This window comes from Ornithodoros turicata, chromosome 2 (assembly GCF_037126465.1).
Source record: "Ornithodoros turicata isolate Travis chromosome 2, ASM3712646v1, whole genome shotgun sequence".
Taxonomy (NCBI): Eukaryota; Metazoa; Arthropoda; class Arachnida; order Ixodida; family Argasidae; genus Ornithodoros; species Ornithodoros turicata.
In genome coordinates, this window is record NC_088202.1 from 63,823,096 (window position 1) to 63,846,495 (window position 23,400).

A 23,400-nucleotide genomic window follows, 5' to 3' on the forward strand; every position below is an offset into this window, starting at 1 on the left:
TCCAGTTACGATCGAATGAGATCGTTTGCCTAACGAGTGGATCTACCCACTCGTTAGAATGTGAAACATCTTCATTTGGAGATTTGCAGAAACGGAATTTCTGCAGAAACGAACATGTATTGCTCCACGACTGTGTACAAAATGACATGCTCCCCCTTTCATCGTATTTACACCAGTGGTTACATGAGGGCTGTGATATATTTTCGAGAAGATGCAGATGAAGACGAGAAAAAAGACGAAGAAGTGACAACGACAAGCCATAGACAAACCATAGACAAACCATGCGAGCTATCCAAACAAAATTAAACAACCTCATTGGTCGACAAGATTGCAGCCTCGTTGGCAACTGTAGTTCGTTCAGGGCGGTGACATCACAACACGTAACGGCTCGTTACGAGCACGATAGCCTCAACGAAGAAGCTAAACGAGGAGCAGAGACTGTGCCACAGCAGGGCGTCGATAAGTTTCTTCGTTTCGTTATTCGTAACGACTCGCTCACGTTGAAGCTGCCCAAGAAAGATGGCGGAGAGATTCTTCGCTTGGGCGATCACACAAGCGGCTAACTGTGCCCCATGGACATGATGGCGTCAGAATGCCTTTGAACTGGACGAGACAGACTTTGTAAAGTTCTTCCGTCCGCCAAGAAATGCTCTCCGCACCGTTTGTGAGGACTTGCGGCCGTCTACTTCACTCCGTCTTGATAGCTACGGGTGTTGTGATAAACAACAAAGGCGAAATGGATGCATATAGTAGTGCTCTAATTGTTCTCTTTAATACTACATTGAGGACATAGTGTTGATGTAGTAATGAACGTGAAGAGCAAAGGATTCCGTGGATTTTCTGAGGTCGATTGTCTTGAATAGTTCCATAACATTCTCTTCCTTCGCGGTGCTAATATGGTATTAAAACAGTTCACTAACGATGAAAGATGAAAGTCACTGAAAAGGTTAGCCAGCTGTAGGACTCGAACCTTCACCTCAGAGCCCTGGACCGGTAATCCAGAAGATGTGGGTTTGAGTCCTACAGCTGGCTAACCCTTTCAGTGACTTTCATCTTTCATCGTTAATTTCTTAGGCAACTTGATGCCTTGTATGTGATTGTCCCTTCTATTTTGTTCCAGCCTCAGAACATCAGTTCACTCAAGTTCACTAACGTTCTGTTCAAGCTCACTAGAAAAACGTTGCACTGCGAATTTATTTTATTTTAGGCGTCAGCATGCCTTTCAACTGGACCAGATAGATTTTGTAAAGTTGTTCCGTGCGGGAAAAAAAGGCTGTTCGCACTGTTTATGAAGCCTGAAGGCTGCGCGTTGTACTTCCATGCTTGAAGGAAAAAGTTACATAAAGTGAATAAATAAGTGTACACGTTGAGGTGAACGGGCAAGCTTCTTCTTAGGCAAATTGAGGCTTTGTATGTAATTGTTCCTTCTTTGTTCCAGCTTCAGAACATCAGTTCTCTCATGTTCAACAGTTGCCGCCTGCGTCGATCCCGTCGTATGAATGTGTGTATGAGTGAGCGAAAAATGTAAGAGTGAAAGGAGGATGAGTGAGAGAGAGTGGCTGGTTTGTCCCTTCAGATGACGCACCCTGGAAGTGGCTGAGAAGGCGTGTTAGCTTAGCTCAATTGGTACCGGAACTGGACCGGCAATCCAGAAGATGTGGGTTCGACTCCTACAGCTGGCTAACCTTTTCAGTGACTTTCATCTTTCAGCTTCCTCCTCTTTATTCTTTTGATGCTTCTGATACCACTACGTCTTTCCTTTCTGATCTCGGACTCCCACGTGCCCTAGAGCTCAGCACACACTAGTTCTCGTATCATACTTAAGACCATTTTCACCCGACGCCATCGTCAGGGTAGGAAAATGATTTACATTTTTTTGCGTATTGCTCGACGATTATCCTTACAGTGACGTACATGTTTGTTCATTATTTTCGAACGACTAGCGAGCCATATATTGACCCAGACGGAAATAAAAAGCCCACGGTTGTCCGAAGGATGTCCGAAGCCGGACATGCGGATGTCCGTGGGATATCAGCTATTTTCCACCAGACGTCCCAGGGACGTCCGAGTGGCGACCTCTCGGACATTCCGAAATACGTCCGTTCTGGGACGCGTCACGGACGTGGCTACTCAGATGTTTTTATTGAATTTTGTTACTAATTATATCCGTTCGTGCAACTAGAGCACGTGTTCACTATGAAACTACTTGTCACACTGGATGCAAGTGTAAAAATAACTAGGTTTATTCATAAAAACCTTCCGATAGATGAAGCAAAATAACCTCACACACCAACAGCAAATGTAAGGCAAACTACCAAAATATTGTGAAGAACTTATATAAGGTGTAAATGGGAAAACAAAACTTCTGTGAGAGATATATCAAGATGGTCATATGTGCCTTTGGGTACAGGGTGAACTTAGAGCACCGGCGAGATCATCGGTAAACTCACTATCACCTAAAAAGTCATCTGCTTTGCCCTAAAGGCATAGGTAAAACTGTAGCTTTAGGTAAATGTTAATAGTACATGCACATGTATAAAAAGCTAAGCTGTAAGGGTATAAAGAATCACCGAGGTAAAGAAGGCACATATACTAGGCGCTCTGCTGCAGCCTAAAAGCAAAACCGTTTGGAATTGAGGTAAATCTATAAATATCTAAGGTATAAAAGGTAAAAATCCGAATATGTATCTAAATTACTGACCACTGTCCCCGTGGCCTCAGACTATTTTATGGACCGGAGAACATGCCACTTCTGTTTGGCAAGGGCGTTTGCAACAGGGACAAAGATTTACTTGGAAAAAATGCAAGTACTGAGATATCACAGCTGTAAAATTAACTAAATTCTCAGCAGTGCAAAGTTGTAAAAATTCTGTGAGCCTTGCTCAAGTATACAGAGCTTTTGCTATAATGTCCTAAATCATTTTATGTACTGGTATCCGCACAGCTAACCGATCTCCCGCTCCAGTGGCTTTCCTCCGATAAGTGCCGAACTAGCGGCTGACGACGCAAACACAAGTGAGCTCGTCCAGGGGTGGGTCCACCTCGCACTTACAAACGGATATATGTCGTATGAGACGCACACACAAAGAAAAAAGAGGCAGATAGCAGACTTCTTATCTTTTTTTCTGCTGTTCTGTGCGCGCGAGCGTCTGTTTTCGTTTTATAGTACGCGTGCGCACGGGACTACAGTAAAAGAAAAATCCAGCCACCCCTGGGCGAGTTCACTAGTGCTTGCGTCGTGAACCGTTAGTTGGGCGCTTATCGGGACAAAGCCACGGAAGCGGGGGATTGGTTAACTGTGCGGATACCTGTACATAAGAGCTGAGCTGTTCCACCGGCCCGAAGTATGTAATATAGAAAACTATGGGTAGACAACTGTTCATCACATGGGACACAGGCAAGACTTCAGTTGCAGGGTGGTCACTGTGCCCTGAACATCTTGTCCTGTACTGCCCTGCTGAAACTGCTTTCTGGTTCTGACGTGCACGTTCAGACTTGACCTCTCTTGTTGCTCCTGGGGTATGCAATTAGGAGCTCTTGTTTGGAGTGAATCTGAGTGAAATGGTCAGGGTCCTTAACTAGGCCTCATCTTGTTAATCACCTCCGGAATCTGCTTCACCCAGACCTGAAAGACAACAGTCGACTGTAAACAATGAAACAACACAGTTCCTGTGTTAGTCAATCTGGGTCAGAAGCTTAAAGGTATAGTACCTTTAAGCGTGAAGTAAGTTTCCCCAATTCTCTTTGAAGTATTCGATGGTCACTTCAGGTGAAATTTACATCCTACTGCGACATTAGAGAGAGTCAGAAGAGCCCAGATTTGTGTGAAGTAACCAAGTAAGGGATGCATGCAAAATATTTATTTCCTTTAATACATACTAGAGGCCCTGTGACCCTAGCAGGAGTTACAACAAAGGAAGGAATATCAACACAAAATGCTCTCTAACTCTTTCTCAGAGTTTTCAGATTTCTGAACGGCACAGTAGAGAATTCCAATCCAGCTCAGTACGGGGAAAGTAACTACCTTTAAAAGCGTTAGTGCATGCAAAAATTAAATAACGGAGGCAGTCCTTGTTTAAAGTAAGCCAATTTTTCAGAAATTCTGCAACTAATTTACTTGGGCTCTGTTCAGCATGTACACAAGTGATCGAAGTACAACAACCACGTACATGAAGTGGTCTTGTGTTGTGATGAAATTCGCCAAAATTTGACTCCCCATGGCATACCTACGTATTTGGACAGCAGCCAGCAGAGCAACATTTATCACTGTCAGCTGTCACACCAGCCTGAGGCAAATTTTAGTTGAAGCATTTGGCTCTCGAACAGGAATGATAGTGTAGTGCTTGTACTTCTTCCACAGTTTTGCCTTGACATGAAATGACATAAGAGGCCTGTGTGATGCCATGAGAAAGATAATTGCCACTGTACAATTGTGTAAACTTCGTGTATTTTTACTTCAGCAGCTCTTCACCATTTTGACTTTTTTATTTATTTTCCAGTCATGAAATAGTTCTCAGACTATTCGCAGTTTTCCATGCTTTACTAGATTGCAGACGTCCTCAAATACAGACATCCTCAAATACAGACGATAATTTAAGTAACTCAACAACTGGACGTTGGGGGCTTACATGTTTGTATCGTCCGTATTTGTGGCCTACTTTGACTATTATCGTTGTTTGCACAGATGATAAAGCTATGAAAAATTATTGCACAGGCTGCATTTCTGCACTGTGTGGTTATGCAGTTTGACTGTACACCTTTGTACTGAGAGATTGTGCTATTTCTTGAGAAACAACACAGTGGAATATCACAGCAAGGCACACCTAGAGGCGCTCGTTCTAGCATGAAATCTCAGTTCCACAGCAAGCAGCAGCACTGTTCATTGTCTGCTCGCTTTCTGTATTGATCTATATCATACCGTAAGAGGAAGTCTGCAGTGGAAAAGTGGACACAATGCAAATATGCTCATACAAAGAAAACGATGCAACTTGAAATCAGGTGCATCTTAGCTACAATGTGCTGTATTATTTTTATCGAAATTTACATGATTGTATATCTTTCTTCCACAGTTTATTTTTTGAGCCACATTACTAGTTGTCATTTTGCAGAAGCCGACATATTCATCCAGTTGTGTCAGCACAAATCTATGCAACTGGACAGTTTAATGTGGTGAGCATGGTGTACTGCATCATTTAGGGCAAAGTCTGGGAGCAGATGTAAGGGACACAATGCCGAATTCGTAGTTAAATAATATAGATGCCTCTGCATGACTAACCACCTAACTTCAGTAACGAGTGACGAACATGCACTGTCTTCAGGCAACTTCTGGAAATTAATACATGACATATTTGAGATGGTTTGCAAGACACCAGCACCCGAAGCAACAGGTTCACAGATTCTGGGCATATGCATTACGTTGGCACACAAGGCGAGCATGTAATTATTTCGGTCCACTTTACTGAACTTTAGCACCCCTAAGGGTGCTATAGAAAATGTAGGGGGAGAGGGGGTTCTAAAAAGAAACAGATGTAGTGTGAACTTCCCGTTAAAATGAAATGAAAAATTACACACACACAACCACAGGATTTCTGAACCTATGGTGAAGCTAGCTAGCTTTTACACGGACATGATTTTTGTTGGGGATGGCATGGTTTGCCATAAGCCTAAGCTAATGCCAGCAACATTTGTTCTTCACATATGGCGCTGAAGAACTGCTCACCTGAAACAAAATAAATAACCACGTGTGACACATATACAATCATGCGTCACAGGCATTTGGTGCCAGTCATGCAGTGAAAGCAGTGTGCACGAGATGGCACATATTCTCCTGGTGATGATGTGAAGGAAGGAAGCTTTCCAGCAGTAAATGTAAGTGTATGGTATCTCGTATTGCAACAGCATTCAGGCACTGTTTCGAATGACAGATCCATAGATGTTAGAATCATTTGTCATGATGCTGATGACACATTCTTAGTTACATCAGAACTTTGTGACCGTAGTATGTCCATATTCTGTTCTTCTTCCCCTCACTGCTGTACAGTTAGGGGTGGAGTGCAAGTCAAGGCAGAGGAGAGCTGATGTGAAATGGGAGTACCAATGTACATGACATGTCATACAGCAAAAACCGTGGACACTTACATGCACCTGAGCCGGTGCAAGCAGAACAAGTTGTAATATAATTGAAAGTACGGTGATGTACTGCACATATGCATATTGGAAGAATATTGGCTTGTTTCACTGTTTTGGAACTCGGCTATTGAGAACACGTTGAAGACATGCACAATACAGCCCAATTAGAGGCATTGTGGCATTCGTGATAGATAGAAGCATGATTGCAATGTGGATGCAGGTGTATATGATAAATCATGTGGCATGATTCCATAGGGATGTGTTTTTCCATTCTTAAGATTTATCGATACAGGATATGAGGCTACACAACGAGAGTGCACAGATCACACCAGTGTAAAGCTGCAGTGTCGTCGAGTAATTGTTAACAGTACTACTCACAAAATGATGCAGACAAGCATGCATACATTTTTGTTTGAAAGAAAAGCCTTGAGCTTCAGGAGACACAAAAGGGACACTTTTTTTTGTTTAGCGCTATATTAACACTGAACACATGGATAAACTATGTGGTCATATGACAGCTATCAACAACGTAAAAGAGGAGAGCTAGTGTAACATGGGTGCTTGTTTACCCTGCTTTACTGCTGTCGTCAATATCCACACTGAACACATGAGAACAGAAAAGCTATGCGGTCATACGGCAGCTGTCAATAACATAAAAGCATGATAGCTACTGTTAACATGGGTACATGTTCTTCCACGTGATCGTGTGCTCAGTGTGGATATAAACGGCTGCACTGGCTGCAGTTCAAATTCCTGTGCAATTCAACTTTATTGCAGTACGACACCTCAGATATATTAGTGGAGTCAGCTTGTGGAATGTAGCAAGGATTTTTTTTCCTTGTGCGGCGTTGCTCACCTATGTTTTCATGTGACCTGGGCAACTAATTGAGCAGGATATTGAGAGTGCACGCTTCTATGAAAAAAGTAATCCTTGTGGAACTACGTAATAGCCTTTATTGTCTGAATATAAACAAAAGGCTCACGAATACAAAGTTGTTGTGATAAATGAGCCCATAACAGATAATTTCCGAGAAAGGACCTCCGGAATATCTGTCCTTATACAATGCACAAAAGCTGTCAGTGATTGGTCATGGTTATGTACCTGCAATAGTTAACCTTGAAAAGTAAAGATTCTTCCAAAAGGTTCGCAGCCTCCTTTAGCACATTGCTGTATAGTGTCGTTTGCTGAAGCAGCCCTACAAAAGTATATCTACTGTTACCAGATGATAAATCAATACAGAAGTAAGCAGCTGTCTCTTTGAGTGTCTTCTAACGTAGCAGTGATAACACGATACCTGAAGAACTGTTCTTCATTGGTCAGTTCTACTGTGGCATGCTGAAATAAGTGCAGGACACATTTCAGTTTCACCGATGCTTGCATGTGAATCCAGGGGAAATGGGGACCTCGTTCGCTTTTGTTCCGATATTCGCATAATCTGGGAAACGAAAAATCTGCTCAAATTTTGTGTTCAGTGTAGTGCAACAACATGCAATACCTCTATGCCTTGATAGTATCCACACAACAGCTGCAAGACACTAATGCAACCAAAACTTCCCCCAAGCATGTAAACTGATCCAGCTCGAACTGGCACCACTTCATTTTCTAGTCACCGCCAGTCCAGCTTGAATTGGTACCAGCTCACTTTCCAGAGGCCACCAGTCTAGCTTGAACTGGTACCACATAGGGGGCAGTTGCCACCAGCCCAGCTTGAACTGGTACAAGTTCACTTTCCAGTTGCCACCAGTACAGCTTGAACTGGTACAGCTTGGGACAAAAGTTTACGGAACACGACACTAGCGCATTTCTTCATCAGAGCGGCCTCCCGCTACCTACGAGGGAAAGATCGAATAAGAAACGGGTAGCCGGCCATAGTATCGATCCCTCAGTATGTGTGTCCGCTCCTGTTCGCTGCTAGGGTGTCGCTCCAGTGAAGAAATGCGACACCCCGATGTTCCGTAAACTTTTGTCCCAAGCTGTACCACAGTGTGCCAAGTTGCCACCTGCCCAGCTTGAACCGGTACCAGCTCATTTTCCAGTTGCCACCAGTTTGGTACCAGTTGGTTCCAGTTGGTCACCAATTGGTGCGAACTGGGAACGAACTGGTACCAGTTGACTTCCCAGCTCATTTTTTCATCTCGAAATAAGTTTCACCACACAGTACGCTCCTAGCCAAGGATCATCCCGAATGACAACGTTCTCCACCCTGATTTGTTGAAAGCCGAAGGTGGAGCCTATTTTGTACCATTATGCCCGTGCATATAATAGTACAAAATAGGCCCCGCTTCCCGTTTTCAACAAATCAGACGCGAGAACTATGTCATTCGGGATGATCCTTGGCTAGGAGCGTGCTGTGTGGTGAAACTAATTTTTAAAAGCATGTTGTCAACGTGTTGATTTTGCGCAACAAATATTTGGGAAAATTAGTGTCTACCGTTCCGTCACGCCAGGAAATATTCATTTACAGTGTCAGCATGTCTGTCACAACATATGGGTGTTGCAGCGTGTGCAGAGTAGCCTTTGAAATATGGATGATTCTCTTGATCTGAAAATCCTACACTCTAAAAACTGAACTTCACCGCATAGCACGTTCTGCGCCAACCATTGCCACGAAAGATAGGGCTATTAGGGCTAGTGTTGATAGTCAGTGGAGTCAGTGAGACATCAACAGAATGCTAGGCAAAAGCGCAACACACAAAAACACACATGCAGCACACAGGTATGCAGGCACATCGTAGGGTATAGAGTGGAGACCGGTATCACGGAGAAAGGAAGTGCTCAAGAGCTTGGCGATGGTCGATCGATCTGGTTAGACCAAGAGCTGAGGGTGGTTTCCACTGTGAATGGTGCGGCCTCGATCGATTGCAGGCAACAATGTAGAGCTGCTATTTTGGAAGTGTAAAGATGGCAGTCGAGAGGCACATCCTCGGTATCCGCCAAAACAGCACAGCGAGGGCAGAGCATAGAGTCGGAGCGGCCGATTAGACGCTTGAAATGGGGGTGAATGCAACCCCGAGACGAAGCCTGTGCACCAGCGATGCAAAATGGCGATGCACACGAGAAGGCATATAGTGAAGGAAAGGTCACGGGCGTCAGAACGATGAAGCACGTGTTTCGCTTTCTTGCTGAAGATGCGCAAATATGAGCTTTTGGTCATCGAGCGATGACGCAAATATAGCTATTTTCATAAGTAGTGTGGTTACTGAATGGACTGTTTGGATATGTGCATCAACGCACTTTTTATGCGTCTCCTTTGCAGCTGTCAAACCATTGGAAGAAGTCAAGATTGAATGTGAAAAAGAGCCAAATAGAGTTTCAGTATCTTGGGACCTCCCCAAGGAGAACGGGTCTGAAGTGTCCGACGTGTATGTCGTGGAAATTCAGGGACGAAAGGTGAGCACAAAGGAAAACATAGCAACGGAAAGATGACAAAAAATATAGACGGTGCTTTTAGGCGAAGCACCCTCGGCCCTTTTCCGGAACTCTCACGCAGTGAGTTATCGAGAGCCCCCCTCAACCCCCCAAAATGTTTGGCAACACCCCCATTTTCTTCATTTGTACCATTGTTACAACTAACACCCGGAATATTTTGTACCCCCCCCCCCCAACACACACACGAGCTGGCACGCGCTCTGTCGTCGTCTATCCCAGCTTGGCTACGGCACTATGACACTGGCTGCCGTACTGGGTCCCGTTCGTCAGTCGACCCAGTGGCTCCAACTGGCTGAACAACTGCGCTCCTCTGCTTTCTCCACGCTTCGGACCTTGTCAACGCCTTGTGATTGTGTGACCGTGTGTGTGACTTTTTCAGTTTTAGTTTTGTGTTTTTCCTTTCTTTTTCTTCTTTGCCTTTTCGTTTTCTTTTCTTGTTTGTCTTCTCATTTCCTTTTCTTTTCTTTTGTCTTCCATTCTCTTCTTCTCCTTTTCTTTTCTTCCTCATTTTCCTTTTTTTTGGAATAGCAAGCCGACCTCCGTCTGGCTGACATTTCCATTCTTTTTTCTTAATAAACATATCCCTCCTATTTGTGACTGGGGAGGGGGGCGGCAGGCAAGCGGCCTACCGGGCTAGACTGGCTACACGTTGTTCGTTGTTGTGTGGAAGAAAGAGCAATGTCTTCTCGGTGTATCCCTACATGGTATCCCTACAAGAGGTCAAGAGGTCGCCCTGTTGTCTTCACCCCAAGCCCAGGGATATCCTGCTTACGTCATGCACACTGCACATACCCCTTCGCAAACAGTGAATGCCTCGTAAACGCGTGGGTTTAGCGTGTTCAACGTTTGGACGGAGCGACATAAAGGAACAAAAGCACAAGTTCATGAAATGGGCATAAAATGGACGGTAAGTGAGTCATGAAACACCTCAAGCAAACTGATCGGAAATGCAAAACTGATGCGGGTGTCGCACGCGGAGGCGACGGATGGACTCGTTTAAAGTTCAGGGTGAAAGCATCAACCTTTCATAGACCTGTTATCATCTCCTCCCACTGAGTCCATTGCACCGTATAGGCCCTAAGATAGCTTACAGCAGGACATCTTTCTTTTTCAAGGACGGAAAAGCAGACATCGACAGGACTATAATGGCGAGCAAAAGCAGTGGGTGCGACGATAGCACATGCAGTACGACCGTCTACGAGTTAAAAGCGGAGTTCGAGTACAGTGTTTCCGTCAGACCACACATCGAACACATCGGACCTTTCGGGGAAGGATACATTGTTAAAAATTGCCTGCTGCCTCCAAGCGGTAAGTAGCACATTCATGATTCTTTATAAGTTCCGTGTGCCAGCACCATCATCGAAGTAAATATCAAGAAGAAAATAAAATTGTGTAAATAAAAAGATGTGGTAATGTCCGCACCTCTGCGACCAATCGCTCCAGAACATGCATGCTCCGAAATCCGAGCAGTAATCACCGCCTGAAGACCTTGTGAGTCTTAAAAGAGGACCAAGACTACGGGCGAAATGAGACTAAAAGTCTTACCGGTAAAGGAACGTTAGAACTAGCGCACGCGGGGCGAAAGGGCGTCTTACCGTTCTTCTAGTATTTCCCGGTTAGGTCTGGGGCCAGTTCGATCCTGGCAACGACACCGATGTCCTTAAGCAAGTGGTACTCGATACCACTTGCCATCCATACCATCAGATCGATGTAATAGATTTTATTTATAACCGGGTGTCTCAGTTAAGTCCCTCAGTTAAGACCTTCAGTGGACACATTTTTGAGAAAAATCTGCCACCGAAGCGGGTCATTTGTTGCATTGGTTTCGGCTTACATACTTCGGTTCGTCGCGGCTGGTCGCGGTGAAGCGCCAAAAGCACGCTCTTCCACTCCCTTATCCACCAATGAATTATGTCCTTACACTAGTGAATTACGTCCTCGCGTATTGAATTACCAGCCGCGACAAAGTATGTAAGCCGAAACCAATTAATTAGTTAATTAATTGGTTTCAACTTACATACTTTGTCGCGGCTGGTCGCGGTGAAGCGCAAAAGGACGTAATTCATTGGTGTAAGGACATAATTCATTGGTGGATAAGGGAGTGGAAGAGCGTGCTTTTGCGCTTCACCGCGACCAGCCGCGACAAAGTATGTAAGCCGAAACCAATGCAACAAATGACCCGCTTCGGTGGCAGATTTTTCTCTAAAAGGTACCAAAAAGGGGTAGTACCCATTTTAATGCCGACAGCGTTCTGCTTTAGTAGTTATGTTTTTTTACGAAACACGTTTGAATTTTTATTTAAACAATGAGCGCCTCTCACTCATTCACACGGTGAGCAGCTTGTAGATGGTATCGGACAGATATTTGGAAAAAAGAAAGTTCGTCGATTGGTGCACCCGCTCGCGAATTATTTAGCCCGGGGATTTAACTGAGTCACCCTGTATAGTACCACTGTACACTGTTAAAACAGAACTTCACCACATTGCACGCTCCTAGCCAAACATCACACCAAATGATATCATTCTGTGCATTGATTTGTTGAAAATGAGAGGAGGCGCCTATCTGGGACAGATTATCTTGTCCCAGATAGGCGCCTCCCCCCTGTTTTGAGCAAATCATGACACAGAATGATATCATTCGGTATGATGGTTGGCTAGGAACGTGCTATGTGGTGAAGTTCTGTTTTAACAGTGTAGGTTGCATTGGGGCCAACTTGTTTAGCCATGCTTATTCGTGCGCTTTCGTTCATCTTTTTTTTGTGGTTCAGCACCGCCTCCTGCAACAAAAGAGCCATTCAGAATTGAGAATGACGCCCTGAACAAGACTGAAGCTGAATTTGCTTTCTGGAAGGACATGTACAGTGATATGAACGGCGACGTATCTTATTACGAGGTACTTGTTGCAGAAGAGAATGATTCTGGTAAGCCACTTATTTCCTAATCTGACATTTTGAACCAGTGAGTGTTTCTCTTTGTCTAACGTCTCCCCCTTTCCTTTTCCCCGTTTTCCTTTACGCTTTCTCCGGCTTGACCCACTCTACCTTTTTCCTGTTTGTTGGTTTGTTTGTTTTTTCTCTTTTTTCTGGCTCTATTTTCCCACCCACAAACACCTTTTGGAGTAGCTAGTCCTGACTGCGTCGGGACTAACATCTTCATATGTTACTTTCATTTCCAGTTCCAATTTCCTAATTTACTCTGCACCTACACTCTTAAAAATGAACTACACCACATAGCATGCTCCTAGCAACCGTCATCCCGAACGACAACGTTCTGGCCCCTGATTTGTTAAAAATGGGAGGCCTACGCCTTTTTTGTGACAATTATGAACAGCATAAGTGAACATGAAAGCAACACATATATTAAGTTATGTCGTAATGCTGCCTTCAAGGTGGCGGCGACACTGTCGGTAAATGTTTTGCATATCCCTTATTATTGGATGTGATGTCACGCGGTAGTATGCTAACATGTATATCCTGTGTATTGCTCAGAGAGGTGCGACCAGCCGACGGTGTGGAAAGATGCCCATTCGAAGTCACCGGTGCCCTGCTACTTCGCCACTCCAGCGCTTTGGATGCCATTTACGAGCGGTAACCTAAAGAGCCTAGTTCATTAATTTAGATACATATTAGAAAATTCACAACATATCTTTAACGAGAAACTAGATGCCCACGAGCACAGCTACTTACGAATTTAGTTGGCATGAGAATGCGATATTGAAGTGTGATATAAATAGGCACCGTCTGTATCTACTTTCGAAGTAGAGGCTAGCGCACCACGTGCTCCTTGGAAGTCCAGCAACGTGAAGTTTTCCGTCGTCCTGGGCGCCCATCTTGAGCTTTGACATAGCAAGCTTTATCGTTATATTTAAAGTTCGTGCGTTTCAAAGCCGTTGGGCAGGCTCGCGTAAGAGACTTTTGCGAATCACGGTCGAAGTGATGCATTTAACGCGCCCACCAGCTCGCGTGGCTCATTGGTCAGCGTGCCGGCCATGTCACATCGAGACTACGGGGTACCCGGGTCCGAATCTCGGTGTCGGCTTTGCTGTCTGGGGTGTTCCTGGGTTTTCCTCAGACGCTTTCATACACATGTCAGGACAGTTTCCTTAGAAGTTAGGCCAGGACGCACATTGCCCCAGGGCGTTAGTCGTGACGCTGCCAACCTCTGTGAGGCTGACAACGGCTAGCCCTTTCACCACCAGGACCATTTAACGCGCGTTATGGGGATAACGACAACATCGGGCTCCTGAAATTCAAAACGTCTTCTGTTCGTAACGATGACTCCTGTTCGCTGCTTGCAGAAGACACATTTGGCGAATTCGGGTGGTCATTTCATTGCAACACGACCTAAAGCTAGGAAACTGCTCGGAAATTACCCGCGCTGAATCACGTGACCGCTGCCACCCGAACATATAGGTGCAAGGGCTCTAGCGGTTTGAGCCGCTTCGGTAACGCTATTTATAATAAAATACTATAGATTGAAGGATAAAATAAATGATAGGAAAGAAAGAGAAGAACGAAGTAACAACCCTGGGTCTCGCCAGGGGCATCGGGGTCGATTGTCTTCGGGTTCCGCCGCCTGGTAACCCACGTGAAAACTTCCACGTGTGGGCCAATGCCGGCCCTCACCACCCTTGCAGTGCGGATGTGACGGCACCAGATACAATGGCGCAACCGGCTGCCCTGTCGTATCGAGGCCGTGCGAAAAAAGTGCTAGCTGGTAAATTCCGGGCGTTCGAAAAGCGCCACGCGAACATGAACAGGTTGCTTTGCTTTGACCAAGCAAACATGACTGCTCGGAATCTGGCAAAAAAAAGTTGTCACAAAATGAGCACACTAATTCGCCATCTTGTTTGCGTTGCTGCAGGCGCTGTCAATGTTAACGGCGTCATTCAGGTTGACAGATGCTGCAGATTGATAGATACGAACGACCATGAGGCCAACATGAACTATAGGTGGATCAGAGGTGGCGAGCTCTGAGCCTCTGCTTCCTCTCGGATGAGATGCACCACGGTGTCAGTAGTAGAGGCTCATTCAGACTTAACCGCTAAAGTACGGCTTCTACTGGTTGGGCCAATGATGGCGGTGGAAACTTGTGAGCGCGACAAGAGACTAGTCGGTGAAAGGGTGACTAAGGTACAGCTTTACTCATCCATTTGCTTATATGAAGCCTATACAGTGCACGAATCTTGTGAAAGGCTACCTTTGCTTTGCCAATTTGCGAGTTCAATTAACTAAATTGGCTTAACTAAGGCGTCACACAAATGTAAACAGCCTCAATTTCATAATTCAGTTTCAGTTTCATAAGTTTCTGAAGTAATAACTATTTTTACGAATTTAATGACATGCTCTCGTGAAACATCCTGTATAGCGCACTGCGATGAATACTCCACAGCGCTCGACCGCCGCGGACAGCGTTGATTGTGATAGCCTGACAGCATGGCGCGTATCAGAGCATTACATGACATCGATCTGTGAAAATCATTCTCGTTTCTTTGTACCCATCACTGACTTTAATAGTAAATTGTCTGAGTACATGCGTTTCAGATCCTCTCGTTTCCCCACACCGTATTTCGGGTATACCCAAATACAGACAGCCCTCGGAGCTTGCAATACCGGCTTTTTTGTTATTTTCCAACCCAACGGTGCTGTCTCAGGGTCCTTCGATCCGCGTCTTTGTTCTTACCGCTCTATGTATAGTACACAATAGTGTGGTGCACGTTTAGCGAGAGAGACGGGGGGATATACATTTATTAAAAGGAAAGGTCTGCCAGACCAAGGTCGGCATGCTATTCCATTAAAAAAAAAGGAAAGAAAGGAGGTTGAGACTCCTGGAGCGCGCATCTCAGAGCTTCGAGGCCAGGCCAGTGCACTTCAGAGAGAGGCAAATGAACGAAACATAGGAGTTTCTACTTTGAGGCGCCATTCAGCAGAATAACAACGACATGAAGTAGTTTTCTAGAGTAAGTGGTGATGGTTTCTACTATGTCTTGCAGATGACCATTCAGGAGAAAGCATGCCATGCGCTTCGAATGCAACTTATGCCCAGTGTGTCGTGGGAGCAGATACGAAATGTGGCGAAGATCGCTGCAACGGCCCTTTAAAAGAAAACATCAAATACGCGTAAGCCGTGTTTCATGAAAACGTGTTTGTGTGCTGGACATAAATGCGCGTGGTGAACGTACAATATATCAGCTTCTCAAGTGGCATAGTGGTTAGGATTACCACTTTTGACGCCGATACTGCACTCTTAAAATGAACTTCACCGCACAGCACGCTCCTAGCCAACCATCATCTCGAATGATATCGTTATCTGCCCTGATTTGTTGAAAACGGGAGGCGTACACCTTTTTTTGTGACAATTATGAACAGCACAAGTGTCACAAAAATGGCGTACGCCTCCCGTTTTCAAAAAATCAGGGCAGGTAACGATATCATTCGAGATGATAGTTGGTTAGGAGCGTGCTATGCGGTGAAGTTCATTTCTAGGAGTGTGGGAGGTGACGCGGGTACGAATCCTCGCACCTGCTGTGCTGTCTGGAGTTTTTCCTCGGTTTTCCGGCAGGCTTTCCAGACGAATGTCGTCACAGTTCCTTCTGAAGTAGTGGGACGCATTCTAGCCCACTTCCAGGACGCATACTAGCCCGCTCTCCTCTTCTCCTTCCTGCAGTTCGCGTCTGTGCGCCGCTCATAGCCACAGTCGCTTGGCGGCGCTAACACATAACAAAAAAAAAAAAAAAGAAAGAAAAAGAAAATAGAGGTTGAACGCAGGACAGCCTTACGAGATACATATATATATATTGAACTCGTGACGTGGAGACGTTCAATCAGAACCTTGTTGGGGCTGTATACAGTTATACTGTTGGAACACGGAGTGCAGTACTTGCGTACGGAGTGCGGTAGCACTGGTCTTCTGAAGTTATGAAACTTCGATGCGCTTAAATTCAAATGCACCGACCGGGACCGGGACTTCGCGGCTTCCTCAGTCCTGTGGTCATTGAAATTCTGCAAGTATATAAGAAAGCAAGCGTACAGGGCCACTCTATCGTCTTCCAGTGGATCCTGGGTCATGTGGGCATCAGCGGAAACGAGGCCGCAGATCGAACAGTCGCAGGCGCGTACCAGCACACCCGGCGTGTCCCCATCATCTTGTCTCGGGGAGATCGCCGTAACCTCGTCTCAAGCCTCACTGGCCCCATGATGCAGTCTCAATGGCAGCGTGACATCACCACCCACTCTCTGCTTTACTCCGTTGACCCCACATTGCCCCTTACTCTCCCCCGCCGAATGCCGCGTTCCTTTACCACAGTCTTCCACCGCATGAGACTTAATGTGGCTTTTCACCGGCTTTCAAACACCTCCTCGGTGTCGGCGCGTCCAGCCGCTCTTCCGACGTGTGGTGTGCGCGGTGACCTCCATGACGTCCTCCTGGTCTGCGGACAGAACGATCACGAGCGCGCCTTCATGGAAACTACTCTCCAACGCGTCGATCAACGCCAGTTCGACTTAGCAAAAATTCTCGGACCATGGTCGGTCCCCTCACATCTGATGCAAGGCCTACGAGCTGTTGCTGAGTTCCTCTCCAGCACTGGACTAATGGACGAACTCTAATAGGACTCCTTTCCATCATCATCACTTTCTCATCCCTTCCACAAGCGCAATGGGGCAGTGTACCGCCATAACGGCGGAGAATGAACCACCACATCATCATCCCATTTATGTTTTTGTGTGTGTGTGTGTGTCTGTCTGTTTATTTTTTTGTTATATGACCAGATATTATTGGAAGCGCGCGGTTTGTTTTGAGCACACACAAAAAAAGAAATTTATTATTGATTATCATCATCCTCATCACTTTCGTTAAAATTACAGAATTCGGATACGTGCTTACACAGCTGGAGGTCACACGGAGTCAGCTCCCTTGTTCGTCACGACGGAGAAGACCACAGGGAAAAAGAACGGTACGTATGCTCGTACCTTTACATCTTGTGCATTTGGGAAAATTCAAGGGCAGCTAACGAGACGTGTCTGCGACATCATTTTGCTCTTTCTTACCGTAGATGGCAAAAGAATGAGCAGTGAAGTCTACACCGTGTTCATTGTGGGTATTCTTCCGCTTACTCTTGCGAAGGTAAGGGGCGGTTGTGTGCACCTTTCTGTTTCTATTTGTTATCAGGATACACGTTGATGTTGATGTTGATGAAGACAAATACTAGGGAGAGGTTGAATTCGTCACACGACAAATTCGGCTACTCCCATAAAGAGACCTTCCCCCCAAAGGTGAAAAAAATATAAAAGAGAACCCCCACCCCCGCAATAACTATCGGCCAAAGGCCAAAATCACCGGTTCACATAGCGCAGAGTGAATTACATGGTCCTAATCGACTGACTCCAACGCACACCTCTGAATAAATGTCACAAGCGCTGACAAGGCAGCATCCCTCTTGTAAGGTGGCCAAGGACCCAGCACGTTAAAGGTGCGGTTGTCCAGCCGGTCGAGAGCAGATTTCATGGCAGCCCTTTGAGGTGCGTATCTAGAACAGTGCACGAGAACGTGCTCAGTGTCCTCCACGGTTGCACAAAGTGTAAAGGATACACGGGCTCGCTCGCCTACCAATGTCATTCACCTTTGGAGTTAACAGCACTGAATAAAACGATAGCGAAAGACGCTGTAAACGAAGAAAACTGGTGTTACGTGAGTCAGGTACATTGACGGAGACCGACAACAAGCATGTGTAGTGACGATGAAGGAGGAAATTTACCGTAGACAATATATTGTCAGCACACATATATTGCTCTTCATTGCTGATTGCTCACCGCTCACAGAACATGTAGTTCCAAATTTTTCATGCTTTAAACCGAACAACCTGTACATATGTAATACGCTATTGACACAAACACTCAAGGGATCATGTGACTATAGTAGACTTTTCTTAGGTGCTGTTAGAAGGGCGGTGTACAGTTCAGTGTTGCTAGGGTGACACAGAGACAGTAGGGAGATACAGAAATTAAGGTACGTAATATGTGCGTTGATTTATTTGTGATCTCTTCTCACGACGCTAAACAAAAGTGCAGCGATTTCAGGAAATTTCGAGCCACCAGAGGAATCTGCCCCAGTGGACTTCAAGGAACCATTGACCGCAAGATGTGCATGATTGCGCTATCGGACAGCATAAATTGAATCATGGGCTGGAAGTGCCATTTCTTTCATAAGGTTGCAAGAACCAGAGAAGAAAAATAGTTGGATAATGTAGAACACGCACAAAAGACAAACAGTCAAAGAAACAAAATAATTCTGCAAAAGGTGCGGAACTCTGTTCCAAGGATGGCTCGCTTAGTAGTTTACGGTGCTGTACGAAGAAGGTCTGTCTTTGCCGCTCATATTGGTGTTTCAAGACGGTGGTCGTCACGACAAGCCGAGCTCGGGTACTGCTCGTACAATAAGGTTGCTGATTACTCATAATACACGATCAAGTCGCATAATTAAAAGCAATGTCTCACTAAGGCATGGTCCGTAGTCGACAAAGTACTAGGGTGGTTCAATAAGCTACCTTAAATATTTTATTGACTGTTGATCAAACGTGATATTCGAGAGAACAAGGCACCATTCTTCTCTATGCTTCCAAACGCAGGTGCGCAATTGCTTGGGAAGCTCCTGCATTTAAAAACAGGGACTTCGGATTTGGCGTTTAGTCGTTCATGCACAGACTTGGTTTACAATCCGTTGGAACAAAACTTCTGGCCGACCTCGTCCTACTTGAGACTGCCCAATATGTGCTAGTCCGACGATGCCACGTTAGGCTATTATGACGGATATGAAAGGCACTAATCGAAGATCCCGTATCGTCGAAGTACGATCATACGTGACGTTCGCGGGCGGGCTTTGTTATGTGGGTACAGTACACCCTCTTCGAGTGGACCACGAGGGTTGCAATTGTGGATCCATGTGGTAGCGTAGCGGAAGGTAGCCATGCAGGGGTCAGTCTAACGAAACAACAGAGGTTTATTGCATGACGAAGTCTCGAGAAGACCAAACAAGGAGGCCGTTCAGGGCCTCTGGTTTTATACAAAATTTGGGGTACGTGGCCTTCCAGACATAGCATGCTTCTTCGATTGGTGACCATTGTCCGAAGAGCTTGGCGCGACAATGAAGTATTCTTGGCCCAGAGGGGTTCGTCTTGACCATTGAAACAACAGGAGGCTCAACGGTTGTTGTCTGGTTTTGTCCCACTGCCGAGAGGATTAGACGAATTGTTCGTACTCGGGGTTTTGTGAGACGCACTTGGAGTTCTGACGGCCAAGGGTAAAAAAAGGGTCACTTGGCCTTCTTTCGTGCAAAGGTGGACGCAGAATACAAAGACAAGGCCACGTGCATTAGCGGGGGGTGGCGCTCGGGTGGAGGGCTGTTCGTGCGCTTACCGACGGTCTGCGCGTGGCCGGAGGGCTGCGAGTGCGTTTATCGTGGCACATTTCTCTGCCTGGTCCGACTTCTTTCGTAATCTTTCCACCTGGGCCGACTTCACTCCCAAATTTTTTCCGCTACATCAACTGTGCGGCGGGTGGTTTACATGCAAGTATAGACATGCAAAGGGTAGCCATACACAAAAGTACAAGTGAAAATGTATTTATTAAAGTCATTAGTGCAAGGAATTATGTTATGACTCTGTGTGAAGAAGAAAAACACAGCCAAAAAACCTGAAGCACAAGAAACACAATACACACTATAAGAATATACTTATTACACGTATGATGCAATAGCATTGAAAGGGTATCACACATCATACACAATATTTTTTTTATTAATGCAAGTTTTCAATTAAGCAGAAGGGTAGCACATTTAATCAAAGAAGATATTTTTAATCAATATGAATACAATCAAAATTACAAGTTTTATTATAAAAAGTGTCACATTATTATAGGTGAACACCATAGTGGAGTTTTAATTACAAAGTTCTGATAGGATGTATGTAACTTAGAGAACAATAGCTGGGCCGACTTCTCTAGCGTTTCTTTTATTATTTTTTTTCCAGCGCGCGGTGCTATTTATCATTGTGTATTTTTCATCCTGGGCCGACTTCTTTGGCGATTTTTTCTGCCTGGGCCGACTTCTCTAGCAATTTTTTTTCCAGCGCGCGGTGGGTGGCATGCAGGTGAGGGGCTGTCCGGGTGCTTACCAGCGGGCCGACGGGCTCGGCGCGCCCTTATCGTTGCGCATTTTTCATCCTGGGCCGACTTCTTTGGCGATTTTTCTGCCTGGGCCGATTTCTCTCGCGAATTTTTTTTCAGGCGGCGCGGTGTGTAGCGCGCAGGTGAGGGGCTGTCCGTGTGCTTACCAGCGGGCTGAAAAGCTGAGCGTACACTTAGGGTTGTGCACCCTGGGCCGACTTCTTTGGCTATTTTTCAGCCTCGGCCGACTTCGTTCGCATTTTTTTCATGCGGTGCGTGGACACTTTACATGCAAGTAGGGGCATGCACACTGACAACACAGGGTCGACTTTGGCGATTTTCCACCCTGGGCCGACTTCGTTCGCAATTTTTTTCAGATGATGCGTGAGTGGTTTCCATGCATGTAGGCGGGTGAGGGGGTCTCCGAGTGCCTACCAGCGAGCTGGAGAGCTGCGCGTGCCCTTATCGTTCTGTATTTTTCCGCCTGGGCCGACTTCTTTGGCGATTTTTCCGCCTGGGCCGACTTCGTTCGCAATTTTTTCAGGTGGTGCGCAAGCAGGGACATGCACACTGTCATCCCAGCCAAGCGATGATACCGTCACACCTGGGCCGACTTCTTTCATAATTTTTTCCCACTACAACAGCTGCGCGGTGGATAGTTTACATGCAAGTATAGTAAAGCCAAATAGTGGCAGGAATTATGTTGTAACTCTGCGTGAAGGCAAAAAATTCATCCAAAAAAAGAAAGCCGAAGAAACGCAATACACATAATAAAGAATATGGGAAGCTAAGTTCAATATTTCAACACGACACAATTAGTCAATTTCTTATGATGTGAATAGCACACACGCAAGGAAATAATGAGAAACACGATCAACAGCTAATAGAGAACCAAAACCCATCACGTAAACAAGAGGTACATAAAGGATAAATACTTGAAAAACAATCTAAAACGAGAAACAAGCACGGATGAATAGCAGAGAAACACTCTAAACGGCGCATCTGCCAACGTGTAAACAACAGACAGGAAAATATTATTGAAACAAACGATCAAACATTACAAATTTAATAAATTGAAATGGAAGTAATCTATCTTTTGAACTATCATAAAATCATCCTTGTGACCTAACCATGTAGAATTTTCATCCTACTCAGGCACTATAAACATTACCTTGACAGAGGTATCCAAACACGCAGTACAGCTAAGCTTTACACAGTACAGCCAATCTATGCTACTTGAGCCCGGTGGGGTCACTCTCTCCCTCTATACACTCCAAAAGCAAGAAACCGCACATCCTTTGTCAATCTATGGGGTGGGGACACCCTCTCTCTTTTTCACATTCTTTCCTCCAAAAAATTCCTCCATGCAAATTAATGTAAAAGTTTGCTACAGTGAAAATCAACGCACACAACTTAAAAGTACTTTCCCAACTAGTACAATATTTTTATTAATATCAATCGAGCGATCATCTGAAGCAAACTCAAAGCAGTAATTAATTTAGGCAAACACTTTCTGAACAAGCAGGGCGATACATCAGAGGAACACATCTTTTTCATACAGAGCCCACTAACATAAAAAAAAAACGAGTGAGAGAGGGAAGCTGAGGTCCCATGCACTTTCGCCAAGGTTACGCCCGCAGGGAGTAGTGGGATCCCACAATGGTCGCGGTAAAAGTCATAAACTGACTCCAACAACTCAAGCTGGGAATTGAGGGTTCTAGCGCGTTTAAAGCACGCGTTTTTCTTACTCATCACATCATTTTGTAAATTGACTTTCATAATGCTCACGACAGGTGGATATTAATAACATTCTAAACACGTTAACATAATAAATTTTTAATAAATAAAATGAGCACCGATATGATTTCATTAAGTGTAGAGGCACACTACAAAACAGAACAGACAATTGCTCTACATTGAAGAGATGGACGGATTTTGTACTCGTTTCCATAGGTCATGGGAGGACGTGATAAAAAGCTGCTTCGAAAAAGAAGAGTTGCGAAATGATTCTATTATCACAGCATTTCAATACGTCCTAGACATGGTCGTATTCGGAGATATAGTGCAAATTATGGAATTCAAGGTGCAAGAACTTGTATGCCGAATCTACAATAGTTATAAAAATATTTGCACGTCAACATCGGAAGGACCACTGGGATTGATGGTGAAGTTTTTGAGGTTTGCTAACGAATAATTCAAATACACTAGAGCAAATGTAATTGTGACCATTTCTTCGAGTTTTAAGTAAATTTCGTCCGAACCATATTCGTAACTTTTACTATCCGCGACATGGAGAATTCACATTACGTTATTAGAGTGATAGAAAATATCAATACATTCGATTAAATTCTCTGTCATCGTGAAAGAGTTCTTAAAACCTTCGCGTATCAAAGTGAGCCAGCTAAAGCTGTGAAACTACACTTTCTACAACTCAGTTTGTAAATTGCGGCACAGTTCAAATTTTAATTAAACACTTATTGATACTCTCCACTGCTCCGGAATGTGATCTGATAAATTTTATCAATTAATGCACAAACAAATATCTTGTATACAATGTGTGACTATATAGACAGCTTTTTAATTACATCTTAAAAAAATTGTAAGAGTGTACTGTTTTGACATTGAAAATTTAAACAAGAAAATTATCTTTGGTGTAGAGTTTGCGTTTTGTCTCATTATGAGC

At 44.8% G+C, this 23,400-nt stretch overlaps 1 protein-coding gene across 3 annotated transcripts in view; it reads left to right on the forward strand.

Annotated features, from left to right (window-relative positions):
- The window catches only part of LOC135385496 (receptor-type tyrosine-protein phosphatase dep-1-like), a 61,365-nt gene extending 42,624 nt beyond the window's left edge, over positions 1 to 18,741 (forward strand). For 2 of the 3 annotated variants that reach the window (XM_064614843.1, XM_064614841.1), the window contains 9 exons: positions 9,387 to 9,520; positions 10,675 to 10,867; positions 12,327 to 12,479; positions 13,047 to 13,145; positions 15,551 to 15,677; positions 17,424 to 17,512; positions 17,612 to 17,682; positions 18,489 to 18,564; positions 18,627 to 18,741. In XM_064614843.1, coding sequence (XP_064470913.1) covers positions 9,387 to 9,520; positions 10,675 to 10,867; positions 12,327 to 12,479; positions 13,047 to 13,145; positions 15,551 to 15,677; positions 17,424 to 17,512; positions 17,612 to 17,682; positions 18,489 to 18,527 — 905 coding nt within the window. In that variant the 3' untranslated portion in view covers positions 18,528 to 18,564; positions 18,627 to 18,741. The remainder of the gene's footprint in view (positions 1 to 9,386; positions 9,521 to 10,674; positions 10,868 to 12,326; positions 12,480 to 13,046; positions 13,146 to 15,550; positions 15,678 to 17,423; positions 17,513 to 17,611; positions 17,683 to 18,488; positions 18,565 to 18,626) is intronic. The other variant, XM_064614842.1, reaches the window with a different exon arrangement.
- Positions 18,742 to 23,400: the final 4,659 nt, after the last annotated feature.